General features: G+C 45.7%; 1 protein-coding gene across 1 annotated transcript in view; it reads right to left on the reverse strand.

Moving 5' to 3' along the window:
- LOC144538443 (neuron navigator 2-like) overlaps window positions 1-12804 on the reverse strand; it is a gene marked incomplete at its 3' end in the record, with an annotated part of 22676 nt that extends 9872 nt beyond the window's left edge. The window contains exons 1-2 of the mRNA XM_078282484.1: window positions 12749-12804; window positions 8525-8647 (exon numbers count right to left, since the gene is read on the reverse strand). Coding sequence (XP_078138610.1) covers window positions 8525-8647; window positions 12749-12804 — 179 coding nt within the window. The remainder of the gene's footprint in view (window positions 1-8524; window positions 8648-12748) is intronic.
- Between the last annotated feature and the right edge of the window lie 237 nt (window positions 12805-13041).

The following is a 13041-nucleotide window of genomic DNA, read 5'->3' on the forward strand; positions in this document are numbered from 1 at the left end:
GTATAAATTAATACCTTAGTTAACATGAACACCATTAGTAAATGATTACCAGACACATTAGTTAACTGTTAATTAAGGGTTAGTTAATGCTTATTAAGCATCAACTAACCCTTAACTTAGTGACCCTAACTGTAAAGTGCTACCCAAAAATCTTCAAACAAAACAAAATCAATCATAAATGTGTCTCTGCAGACTGTCATCTGAATATTTTGGGTCTGTGACATGAAAACTCCGGCTCTACATTTCTGTCCCTAAGCCTCTCCTGCAGATCACATGGTGAGCGTGGATAATCAGATTTATCCTGTTACCTTTAAGCTGCGCCCCGCACAAACCTGCTGACTCCTCAGCTTTCCTCCCCCACCGAACACCGAACCTCACCGAAAATAAAATGTCAGCCAGAGAAGGAACAGAGGCTTGTGACTTACTGTGTGCCATGCTGCTGTGGGGGAGCGGGGGTGCTGAGCGCCGCACAAACCGTTCACTTCACATGAACGCGAGCGAGTCCAACATGCTGCGTTCCTCGCCGCTCGCTCGCTGTCAAACTACTTTCTCCCCCCGCTATTTCCTCCTGGCTGCCTGGTTCATATTCCAGACTGGGGCCGGAGGCACGGGACGACTCTCTGCCCTCCCCGTTTTTCCACAAAAAGTGCCGGCTCGGTGGCTCAGCTGGCCCAGCTGGCTAAGGCTAAGGCGCATACCATGTAACCGCAACGTCCTGGGTCCAAATCCAGCCTGGGACCTTCGTCGCATGTCATCCCCCTCTCTCTCTCCCCCAGTCTGTCCTGTCTCTCTCTCCACTTCAACTGTCTAATAAAGGCCAAAAAATGCCCAAAAGATAATCCTTATAAAAGAAAAAGTAAGTACCGTCTTTCCAAATACAAAGACTCACATAGAATCACACATCCTCCATCTGCGAGGTTTGGCATCAAGAGTGTGTGTCTGTGAGAGTGAAACCCCTCTATTTACCTGTGTGATAGCCCCACCCTCTTAAGTGTTATGTGTGTGTGTGTGTGTGTGTGTGTGTGTGTGTGTGTGTGTGTGTGTGTGTGTGTCCTGGGGCGAGGCAGGTGTGCTTGTTAGAAGCCCAGAGGGGGGTAGATAGTCTGCCGATACAGCAGTATCCATGGTTACCAGAACATCAGTCCTCTTAGGATCCTGTCTGTTTTTCTCTCTCTCTCTTCCCCTAACAAGCAAGTCTCATAATTTTTTTCTCGTATTTTCTTTCTCCTCCCTCCCTTTCTCATCTACTGGTAGCTTTCCCTTCCATCCCAATCGAGACCTCTGACCCTACTTAATGCCATCTCCTCCCACACACATCTGGGTAGGAAATTATTCTCTGTTTTTGTGCATATATACTGTATATGTGTCTGTGTGTGTGTGTGTGTTGTTAGGTGTAAGGGCATTGTGCAGCAGCTGAGGTACGTGGGTGTCGGCAGTATTGGTAACTTGGGAACATATTTGGGTTCAAAGCCTGCGTCTCGGAGCGGATTGCGAGTCAGACGGCCTCAGACTGCTCCGGCGTGCCCCTGAACGCCTCGCCAGGCCTGGCTTCATTACAAACACACACCGCTGGGACTCAGCGCAGCGCTGCTCCCGCATAAACATGGCTGGGAGGGATTTACAGCATTTAGTATTCCAGGACAGTCAAAGGCTGTGTGTGTGCGAGTCTGAGTCTGCATGCCTCTGTATAAGCATGTACATATTTGATTGCATACTGTACAGTGTGAGTGCAAATGTGTGTGTGTGTGTGTGTGTGTGTGTGTGTGTGTGTGTGTAGGCAGGAGATAAGCAGAGAGCAGACAAAGGATGGGAGTGGCTGTTATGTTTCTCGGTTCAGACCAAAGCAAACGTTTTACAGTAGCAGAACCTGCTGCTGTAACCCTGTCCTGCTGAAAAGCACGTGTGCTGTCCTGTCAGTGATGTTGTGATTAATGAATGGTGAGTAAAAAAACACTAGTCGGTGAACACCATGAAACAAACAACTACTGTAAATGTGGGAAAATTGTAAATGTATATATCTACTTGTAAATGCGTACATTTTCGAGCAGGGCAGCAAATGTGCAGATTTTCCGAGGAAAATCTTGTAAATGTGTACAGTTAGTCACAGCAGGGTGACACATTTACAAACTCCATGCGCTCTGTGGTAAATGTGCACATTTACTCGTCACACATTTACAATTTTCCCACATTTACCGTAACATATGCACAGTACAATTGTAACAAAAACAAATGTCTTTGAATGCATGCAAGTCAATGCTACATCTACTGGCTTGTTCGCCCAAAAGTCCGCCGCTAGCCGCACATTATATCATATCCAGTTTGGACACTGTAATAAAATGCGGAGATGCATCATCCCTTTTTTTTGCATGGTTTTAATTGAAATCAGAAAATAAAGTTCAAAATGGTTGAGATTTCTCTCTAGATTCAGTAATATCAATGCCAATAAATTCCATACACTGGCAATGAAAAACATTCCCTTTACTTTTAGCACATTTTTTGGTGCCATACTTAATTTAAATTCACAACACACTCATTTGGGATTCTGGGTCTGAAGTTCATGCAAACTCCACTATTTGAAAAAAAAGCAGAGTGGTTAAGCTGAGTTTAGGTGGGTTTGCCCCCCTGCTGCCTGGCTGTAGTGACTCTTCCCCGTCTGGCCTGGTAACCCAACACTAACTCACCTTCCTCCCCTCTGCCATCACTGACCAAACACGCCTGGTATTCCAAAAGCGGAGCCCACGTGGCCCAGATACGACACACACCCGGCTGGGACACACCGCAGTGGGGGAGGTCCTGAAACAGAAGCTGTGATCATCCCTTACAGGGGTGACGTTGTCTCCAAGCAGGACAGGACCGGGGGTTGGGGGGGATGAAGATGAACTCATATTCTTATGTTTGCGATTATCATACAAATAGGACTCGCGGTTCTAGAGGGAACAGGATCGCTGGTTCATGAGGAAAAAGAGGGAAAAGGGGAGGAGACCAATCCAGCAATTATTATTATGTTGGGAGCCTGGAGCCAAACCACAGCCAGCATTAACTCTACTGAAGGAGGAGTGGAGAGAGAGAAGAGAGAGAGAGAGAGAGAGAGAGAGAGAGAGAGAGAGAGAGAGAGACAGGCAGAAAGAGAGAGACAGGTACAGTGCCACGTGTTGGCTGCACCTGAGGAGAAGGGTTAAACCTGTCTTCCCCCACCTGAGGCCAACAGGGAACCTGGTCAAGTCCAGACAGGAGAGCTAACGTGTGTGTGTGTGTGTGTGTGTGTGTGTGTGTGTGTGTGTGTGTGTGTGTGTGTGTGTGAGAGAGAGATGTGTGTGAGATCCAGGGTTTGGAGAGGGTGTTATAAACAACTTGTTTACAGTTGCAGGCAGGATTACAAACCCCCCAGGAGAGAGAGAGAGGAAGAGAAGATCGCAAATCAGCAGAGAACCCTTCTAATATCACACACACACACACACACACACACACACACACACACAGACAGATAAAGACAGACGATGCAGACATATTTGAAGCCTTCAGACAAAGAACCATCAAAGTGCAGTTTGACATGTTATGACCAGCTGTTGCAGTTATAGAGTCGATCCAAATCATTTGCTGTGTGAATGTTCTCCATCGACTCAAAGAAGACAACCTAGACTAGTCTTTTAAGTTAAAATCTGCAATTAATTTGCTAATCTAAATGTTGGCAAAACCAAATTCTGGCTTCATGTTTCCTGTGATGGATTCTCTCGCTCTGTGGAAGTTTGTTTTTCATACTGGACAAGAATGAATGAAGGAGGAAAACGAGCGCTGATATCTGCAACTATGCTGACTGTGTGCAGAACCAGAGAGGAAGCTGGACTGTTAGTACTAACTTAAAAAAAAAAACAACGGTATTCTCCTTTAACCGTTAGGCCATCCTGCCATCCCATAATACTGACTTCTGTGCTTCTTTATGTGAAAGGATCAGTTATCGGCCTCAAACTGAGCGGGGTGTGTGGCGTTCTCCTCTCTCTTCTCTGTCTCATGTTCTCATATGGGAGAGAGAAATTATATCTTTAGAGCCTCTCTCTCTCTCTCTCTCTCTCTCTCTCACACACACACATACATACACACACATTAACACACTCTCAGCCACAGTGCCTTCACACCACAAAGAGCTCGTCTTTGTCTGGCTCAACAAAGGGAATTCAAATCGGAGGACGGACCGTTATAGATTGCTTCCTCTTTCTCCGGGCTGTAGAGATAAATGACAAATGGGGAGAAACGTGTACGCATACACACACACACACACACACACACAGACGCACACACAGATTCAAGCCCACATGAGCAGTGTATTGTCTCCATCTATTTGCTCAGCCTCGCAGGTTCTGTTGTCTCGTGACTCATGATGTGCTTCTCTGGTACAGATAGCGCCGGTTCCCACCCACTCGTTTACATGCATTTGACAGTCAAACTGAGTCAGTCTGTCAAACTCGTTCTGCCCTTCCACCGGGGCTCCGGATCGCTCTGTGACACTGATCAATATCAGCTGTCACATCAATCACACTGCAAAAAAACATCCATCTTAACAAGTCATTTAGTCTCATATTTTCTAGAAATGAGTGTCAGTCTGTTGAAACCAGTCAGAATAAGGCAGATCACTGCACTGCTGTCAAGAAAATGACTCTTGATTCTACTGGATTCTTGAAACAAGTTGATTTGCATTGGAAACAAGTGAAATGATCAAACCCAACTGGCAGATTTTTTCACTTACTTTAAGAAAATGACGATATCAGGACTCAATAATAGACTAAATGACTCGTTAAGATGGAGATTTTTTGCAGTGCATGAACTCAGCAGATCAGATTAAACCTCCTCAGAGTGCTCCTGTTGTCTGTTAAACCCATAGAGATATAACACTGTGTTATAACATTGATATAACACTGTGTTATATCTCTATGGTTTAACCCTTCGCTCCTCGGACCGGATCCTCTGTGCATCTCATTAGTCCAAATCCGCTCTGATCCTGAGGCTGTTCGGTAAAGTCTTGCAGGTTTTTGGAACAGTCGTTCCTCCCTGTGAACTACGACCCTTTGAAGCTCTCGACCCCCTCGTCCAGGGGTCAGCGGGTTTTTGCCCAAAAACGCCGCGGTGACACCCGACACCCCGACCCACACACTCACCACCGCCCCCACCCCGACCTCCACCCCGGCTCAGTAGCCAGTGACATGAAGACATTAAAACTATCTGGTTTATAGAAGAGTCCCACGCCCAGCGAGTCGATACTGAGCTCCAGAGGTGGGAAGTAACAAAAGTAAGATTTTAAAGTATCTGTACGTTACTCCAGTTTTTTTTTCACTTAAGACTTTTTACTTTTCTCACTACATCTCCAAAAGAAAAATCTATACTTTCTACTCACTACATTTTCAAAACAGACTTTTATTTCCCGCATCAGACAGCTTCCATCCCGGGACATATCCGCCAAACATGGCTGTATTACCATGAGTTGCAATTAATGGTTTTATCTTGTGACTAAAGTGTTCCTGACTGAGTCAATTAGCATTTGCAATTTTTCTCCTACCTCCTCTGCTGATCTCTCACACCCGCAAAACCTTAAACCACGAGGGTCGCAAACTGCAGATGCTGAAAACACACGCAGGGCAAGGTGCTTAGCCCCCCCCCCCCCCTCCTCCTCCTCCACCTGCCCAAACCACACCATTATCCCCCCTCTCATGTATTAAATCAGCCTCATCTTATACAACACTAACCAGTCACCCCCTTTACCCTCCAGCACTACTGGCTTACGTTTATTATGCTAATTCATTTATCCACCGCTTCCCCAACTCTCCTAATTAATCCCAAAGTGAAACCAGTAAGCACATTTAGCAGACATTCCTTTAGGGGGGGGTGGGGAGACGGTTTGGGGCGGAGGGGGGGAAGGGGGAGGGGGGTTAGTTTGGTTTTCCTCATCCCCTCTTCTTTTTTAAACTCTCCCCTCTCCCTTCCCTTCTCTCTAATCTTATGAAAGTGATAATGAGCCCGTCTGAAGATCATGAAAGAGCAAAGTGACGACAAATTTCTGGGAAAAAAAACATCACGTTACCTCCTCGCTCAATTAAACCTCCCTGAACAACATGAAAGCACCAGAATCAAACAGAATTTCAAGAAAAAAATTCCCCAACTTTTATCATTTAAATGCTTTGCAGTTGCTCCACTCTCTAATCTAATCTCAGCCGCCGAGAGAAGAGAAAGAGGTGAGAGGAGAGAGAGAGGTGAGAGGAGAGAGCGCTGCGTGGGAAGGAAGGAAGGAAGAGACAGAGAGAGGAATGAGAGAGGAGAAATGAAAGGTGAAGAGGGGGAGAAAGACCAGAAAGAGGAGAGGGACAGGATGTGTTAAGCCCCACCTAAGGGCTAAGCGGGTTTAAAGTGAAGGCGTGTGTGCGTGTGTGTGTGTGTGTGTGTGTGTGTGTGTGTGTGTGTGTGCAGGGTAAGAGGCTGTGAGAGGACAGAGGTCAAAAGTCTGGAAGACAGGAAATTAGCCACACCTGAGGATTTACAGAAATCGCAACTTCAAACAACTAAGAGACGCACGGGCCCGTCTCGCTCCATCTCACACATATCAGGCTTTCATATTCTCATTCAAAATAGAAAATAGAAACATGCAGTGTTCTAAAATCTCAATTTGTGGCCCCTTGGATGAATGCAGAAGTTAGATTTTATCTCAGTTTATCTCAAAATATCTCAACCAAACGACAAAAATGAGAAAACTGAAAACGTCTAAAATCCCAATTCTGCATTTTTCCTAACAAAGTGTGATTTTACAATACTGCAAGATTGAATTTTCCATATTTCTATTTCTGATTTGACTAAGAAAATCCAAATGCTGGGTAGGAAAATGGACATAAAATAAGGCTTCTCTGGTGCTTGATTCAAGAACCAAAAAAAGGGAAAAAAAAGATATCTTGATTGATTTATTTTACATGTTTCAAATAAAAAATATACAGCTTGGCAAACTGTATATTGGAAAAATGGAAAAATCTTTTTGAGAGTGCGGATTTCCCTTTTTTTTGGTTCTATTTTTGATTTTAAATTAGAATATTAAGCCGATAAGCGTCTCCCTGCCTGTGCCTTTGTCTCTCGGAGGTTATATCTCTCATCCATTTATCCTCCCTGCCGCCTCCGTCCAGCCTTCATCCATTTCCGTCTGTCAATTAGCCGGAGAAAAAAACGTCTCTCCCCCTCTCTGACGGGACAAAGGCGGCAGCGTCTCACCACATCACTCACACCGACACCATGCCGCTCATGACAGTCCCAGAGAAACCCACACTCAGTCTGTCCCGTCCTGTCCTGTCCCGTCTGCTCCACCATGCTGCAGCCTCCATGTGTCTGAAAACAGCAGCAGCAGCACACCTGTACCTGAACTCACTGCCCTCCAACATTCACACCCAGTTTCTACGTAAGCAATCTGGTTTATTGCGCAAAGTTTAGTTACATCAGATCCTGTGTATCGGTACAAGTCAGAGCAAAACCTGTTCAATATTCTTCTGTGGTAAAGAGAGAGAGAGAGAGACAGGCAAGAGAGAGAGAGAGAGAGAGAGAGAGAGAGAGAGAGAAGAGAGAGAGAGAGAGAGAGAGAGAGAGAGAGAGAGAGAGAGAGAGAGAGAGTTACTGACAGTTTAAACCTCAAGGAAAATCCACTCTGAAACACCTTAACACTGTTGCAAACAGCTCCCGGCGATGCACCTTGTGTTCCTGGGCCTGTGTTGTTGTTTGGTGGTGAATCTTCTTGAATACAAAAACACTTTTAGATGTTTCACTTGCTACTAGATATTCTCATGTGGTGAAAGGCAGTGATCCAAAAGAGAGCAAAATAAAAACCCTTTATTAAATCATGAGCAGCAAGACAGTAAAAAAGGGCCAATGTGTATCGACCTAATGGTTTTCGTCAGGCTGTATCTTTCTTATTCTTATGGATAACTGGCCAATCGTAGATGAGGTGACATCACCTCCAGATGTTTCCAGCAGCTACAATGGAGTTTGATATGAGAAAATGTTTCAGGATGTAAAACATCAGCGGTAAACGTCAGGTTTTGGTGTCAGTCCCTCAGAATCAAAGAGCGAGGGCTTCTTTCTAGAGCCGCCATTTTGCACCGAGAGACGTTCAACAATCATACAGGGAGAAATCCATCGTAGAAGAGGAGAGAGACCAATTTCTCCACCACAGGAGCAGGAGAGAGACCAGAATGCAATGCAGCAGAGAGACAGGTTGGAGTTTGAGTAAGGGGTGTGGATGCAATCACAGACACTCCCCAATGTTCACAAACTAGCTGGCCAGATAGATATATTTATATGCCCATATAGCCAACTTCTTGCCAATTCTCTGGGGTTCGTTGAAAGGCATTCTGGGAAACGTAGGAAATTATAAACTAGAAGTAGACGAGGCAGGTTGAGGCAAAGTGGGTTCACCAAAAAATTAATTACAACACTTCATCACAAAACTCCTGGAATGAACATGACAAAGTGTTCCTCTCTAACAGTGTGGGAGGATTCATCGTACCTGTCGGCGTCTCCCTGTCCCGACGAGGCGTTTCGATGGAGCGTCTCTCGGACGGCGGCCATGCTGTCCGGCAGGCGGTTGAGGCGTCGCGTGTACAGACCCAGACCTCCGTCAGTCATGTAGCTGCAAAACAAACAAAGTCCCCAGTTACATTAGACACAGACGCCAGGAGATCTTCCACATGTACAATTACAGGGCTGAAAGAGGTTTGAAGTGCGTTGTAAAAAACACACTTTGTTTGCTTTGGACAGAGACAAACACGCTCCCTGCAAAACACCTCATCTTAACAAGTCATTTAGTCTATTATCGAGTCCTAAAATCGTAATTTTCTTAAAATAAGTGAAAAAATCTGCCAGTGGAGTTAGATCATTTCACTTGTTTCCAATGCAAATTAACTTTTTCCAAGAATTTTGTAGAACCAAGTGTCATTTTCTTGACAGTTATCTCACTTCACTGGCAGAATTTTTCTCTTGGTTTACGAAAAATAAGATCTGAAGGCTGAATATGAGACTAAATGACTTGCTAAGATGGATGTTTTTTGCAGAGTGGCTTTTATTTAGAGCAGGACGAGCTCACATCCGTCTACTTTTCCGGCCGAGGCAAAGCTCTCATCAATCAGGGCTAAATGGCTGGAAACGAGCACGTGCACACACACACACACACACACACACACACACACACTGCAGTGCTGAAGACACCAAACCATCTGACTGAAGCAACATTTCTCTCATGTGGTAAAACACAGTGGCCTATAGATGAAGCGGCAGCTGAACGGACAGAGGATGGATCTATTGTTTAAAGGAGGGATATCGCCACTCTCCTCCAACACAGACTCCATTACGGTCGACTCCAGGCTGGGACATTATGATCGACTGAACATTGAAACAGCGAGAGGAGCTAAAAATATCCCAAAGTGCCGGCTATGTAGGCCATTCACTTCATTTCATAACGGAAAATTACATTTTACTTGATTTATCGGCCGGAGGAGTCACAGGAACGGTTACAGCATGAAACCGGTCGAGTGTTGAGGCCCTGAACACTTACACAAACATTCCCATTCAAACTAAAACAACACACACTAATTCCCCAAATATTTACCCGCTGAGGAGATCCCTAATTTAACTAAATATTGATGCATTTAACGTGTTCCTAACTTAAACGAAATATTTGCTGGTTGAAACTGTGGGCCGGCCTGTTCGGCAGCCTGAGTGCTTTCTGTGGGTACAAGCGTGGGACTGTGATGATTTTGTTTTTGCGGTTGAGTGAATAGAAAAAATAAACCCAGTAAAGAGTATTACCACTAAAATACTCTCTGTGTTATCTCTCTGTGGATCTCAGCGAGAGGGAACCCAGCACACACACACACACACATATACTGTATATATATGTATGCACACAGTATAGTGCTGTCCAGGTGGGACTGCAGCCTATAGACAGAGCTCCTTTGTGTAAACTGCAGTCAAACAGAATCAGCGTCTGAGTCTGGAAGCACAGTGCAGCTCAGACTACACAGCATGCAGAAAGCAGTCGATAAAGTGCAAACTTCCACAAACGCTGCACAATTCTCCATCTTGCAAAGCTGCAGACTCTAGAACAGTTCATGTTCGTTTATCGTTTGCCTTCCAGGTTCGATTTTCTGATACAATAGCACATGATAAAATGTTGTGGACTTGGACGTCTCGGATATTGGATTTTCCCACCAGTACTGAACGCAGCATAATAGTTATGGCTAAAATAACAGAAATTGTCTAATGGTGGAAATCCAATTTCTGACACTAACTGAAAGGTAATAAGGTAGAAAACAACAAACGGCTCCCACATTGAACCAAAACACAAAGCAGAATAACGAGGGGAGTGAAAACACATTTTGCTGTGATTTTCTGACAAAACGCCACATGAATGGAACGCTGTTAAGCAGCAGACTTGGAAGTCCTGGGTGCCGGAGTTTCCCACCGGCACATGAACGCAGCATAATAGTTACGGCTAAAAAAACAGAAATTGTCTAATGGCAGAAATCCCAGATCTGGATCACAACCAAAATCTAATCAGCTGATCACTGGACCAAGAGCGATCTGTCCACCAAATTTCATCCAAATCCCTTCAGAAGTTTTTGAGATATCTTGAGTAGAAACAGGTAAAAACACACTTCAGATCCTCAATATACAGCAGCTCTAACACAGAAAGGTACATGGGTTCGCTGTTGGCTCCAGCCAGCTGACAGGCTTCCATATGAGGATTTTGGTGTAGATATTCTGGAGCGGGACACATGAGGAGGGGAGGGAAGAGATAACAAACACATCTGAAAAATGTCTGCATCCTACTCTAATGTCAGGAGATTTCCACAGAGGGGAGTTAGCTGTCTTTTAGGAAGCATCCATCATCCCAGGACAATGTCACCTTGCAGATGACCTGGCGTTCACACACACACACACACACACACACACATTACTGAGTCACACTAATGAGTGACAGAACCTCCCTGTCCTCCTGTTTCAGATGCCTGTTAACCAATAACCCTCTGCTGCAGGAGAGAACATGTCCAAACAAGACGGTTTATGGGCTGAAACCCCAGAGCCAAACAGGACCGAGGGTTTCTACAACCTCCCAGCTGACAAAAAGTAAAAGTTTCAGAGTAAATGAAATAAAAACAGAAGGACTTTAGCTACTAAGAAGTGGTATTGACATGCAAAATTCTCAAAATCTCACGCTAAGTGTCGGTTAAAGCAGTTAGACGTACCTCTCTGCCTGAAACATGGCAACACAGCTAGTCCCAAGCAAAATAAACAAGTCCAGGTGAGCTGTAGATCCTGTCGATAAAATCTGCAGCACAAGGTGTCTGTTTCCAACCGTCTGGCTGCTGTCTGTGTCTGTCTGTGTGTGTGTGTGTGTGCGTGTGTGTGTGTGTGTGTTATCTAGGCTGAGCACGTGGGTGAGATGTGTTGAAATGTGAGTAATATCACGAGGTGACAGCGTGTTCGATCATTCACAAGCGAGGAGCTACTGTGCGGGACGTGTGAACTGTCCATGTATAGCTTAGAGAGTGTGTGTGTAGCTGTATATATGTGTGTATGAAATAGAATGTGTATGAGTGTGTGTGTCTGTGTGAGAGTGTGTGTGTGTTGCTCTGTGGGTGCTCAGTGTTGGTATGCAGCCGCTCTCCCTCCTGGCTGGAGGTTGGGTCTGTCTGCATGCACAAGGTGGAGGGCTGGGAGGGGGAGGGGGGGGGGTGGCAACATACCCCCAAGCTAAGGGGGGGGGGGCTGTCTCCATGGGCCAGTGAAGCCGAAAGGAAAGCGAGAGGAGGGGGGGTGAGAGGCTGCAGAGAAGGCGTCATCATCAGTCATGTTGTCTGTTGTGGGGTTTCACATGAAAACGCTTTGCTAGATAAATCCACGCAGCCAGCGAGCCTTTCATCTCACTCTAGAGTTACACCACTTAGAAATGTCACGCGAAACGTTACGGCTGCATCTATTAACGTAGTCATACATCACTCTGGGAGTAAACTTGACATCTAAAGAAGAGGCGGAGAGCCGGGCTGCGACGGAGACAGTTTACAGCTGTAATCCAAACAGCAGCCAGGCCCGCTTCTGTGTGGAAGAACCAGTTAGTAACAAGCTAGTGATGGGAGCTAACCGCTGCATGGCCCGAGGTGGCAGGGAGGGGGGAGGTGATCCGTCTGTGTCTGTTTTAAATGGTTAACCCACAGGGCGACTCCACCCACCATACACACACACACACACACACACACACACACACACATAGCGTAAACACACACACTCTCTACCCCTCTAGTTTCCACTCCCCAAAGACTATAGGCCTAATCTAGTCACCCTGTTTCCACGACGCCTATTTGAATAAAAGCTCATTTTTCCAGCCATCAATCACCCTGTCCCTCGGGTCAGACACACACACACACACACACACACACACACACACAGTATGTATGTGTCACACACTGACACCCAGTTGTACAGCATCTTGCAGCCAGCACTAATTACAGCACCGTCTCCAACCGCAGATCCCATGCATCCAGTGTTTAGTCATGAGAGCCGGCTGTTTAAAATAACCTTTCCTCTTCTCTCTCATAGTGTCATCTGATCCTCGACGCTCCGCAGCATCTCGTCCGCAGGAAATTCTCTGTACGACGTGATTTTTTTTTTTTTTGGCCTGCCTCCCTCACAGCCAGGCTATCGAGTTCTCCGCTCACCTGTTCTCATCACTCACCTGTCCAGGTGTGGCTGTGGGTCGGCCTTTGTCTTCCCAGCCAGGGATTCAAACATATCGAGTACTTCAAGAGTACTTCAAGCTCCCACAACCCCCTGGGGCCGGTGAATCAGTGCAGACCCATGGGGGCCGACTGAATTAACTCCAGCTCCTGATCTGAAGAGATGTGGGCTTCTTCCGGTCTCTCTCTTTGCTGAATATATCTCCTTGCTTGGCTGAGCTTGTAGAATCCTTTTTGCATTTACACTCATCTGCACCCAAACTAATCCCTGCAGCAGCCCTGTTTCTCCCTC

The sequence above is a fragment of the Centroberyx gerrardi genome, unplaced genomic scaffold (assembly GCF_048128805.1).
Source record: "Centroberyx gerrardi isolate f3 unplaced genomic scaffold, fCenGer3.hap1.cur.20231027 Scaffold_524, whole genome shotgun sequence".
Lineage (NCBI taxonomy): Eukaryota > Metazoa > Chordata > Actinopteri > Beryciformes > Berycidae > Centroberyx > Centroberyx gerrardi.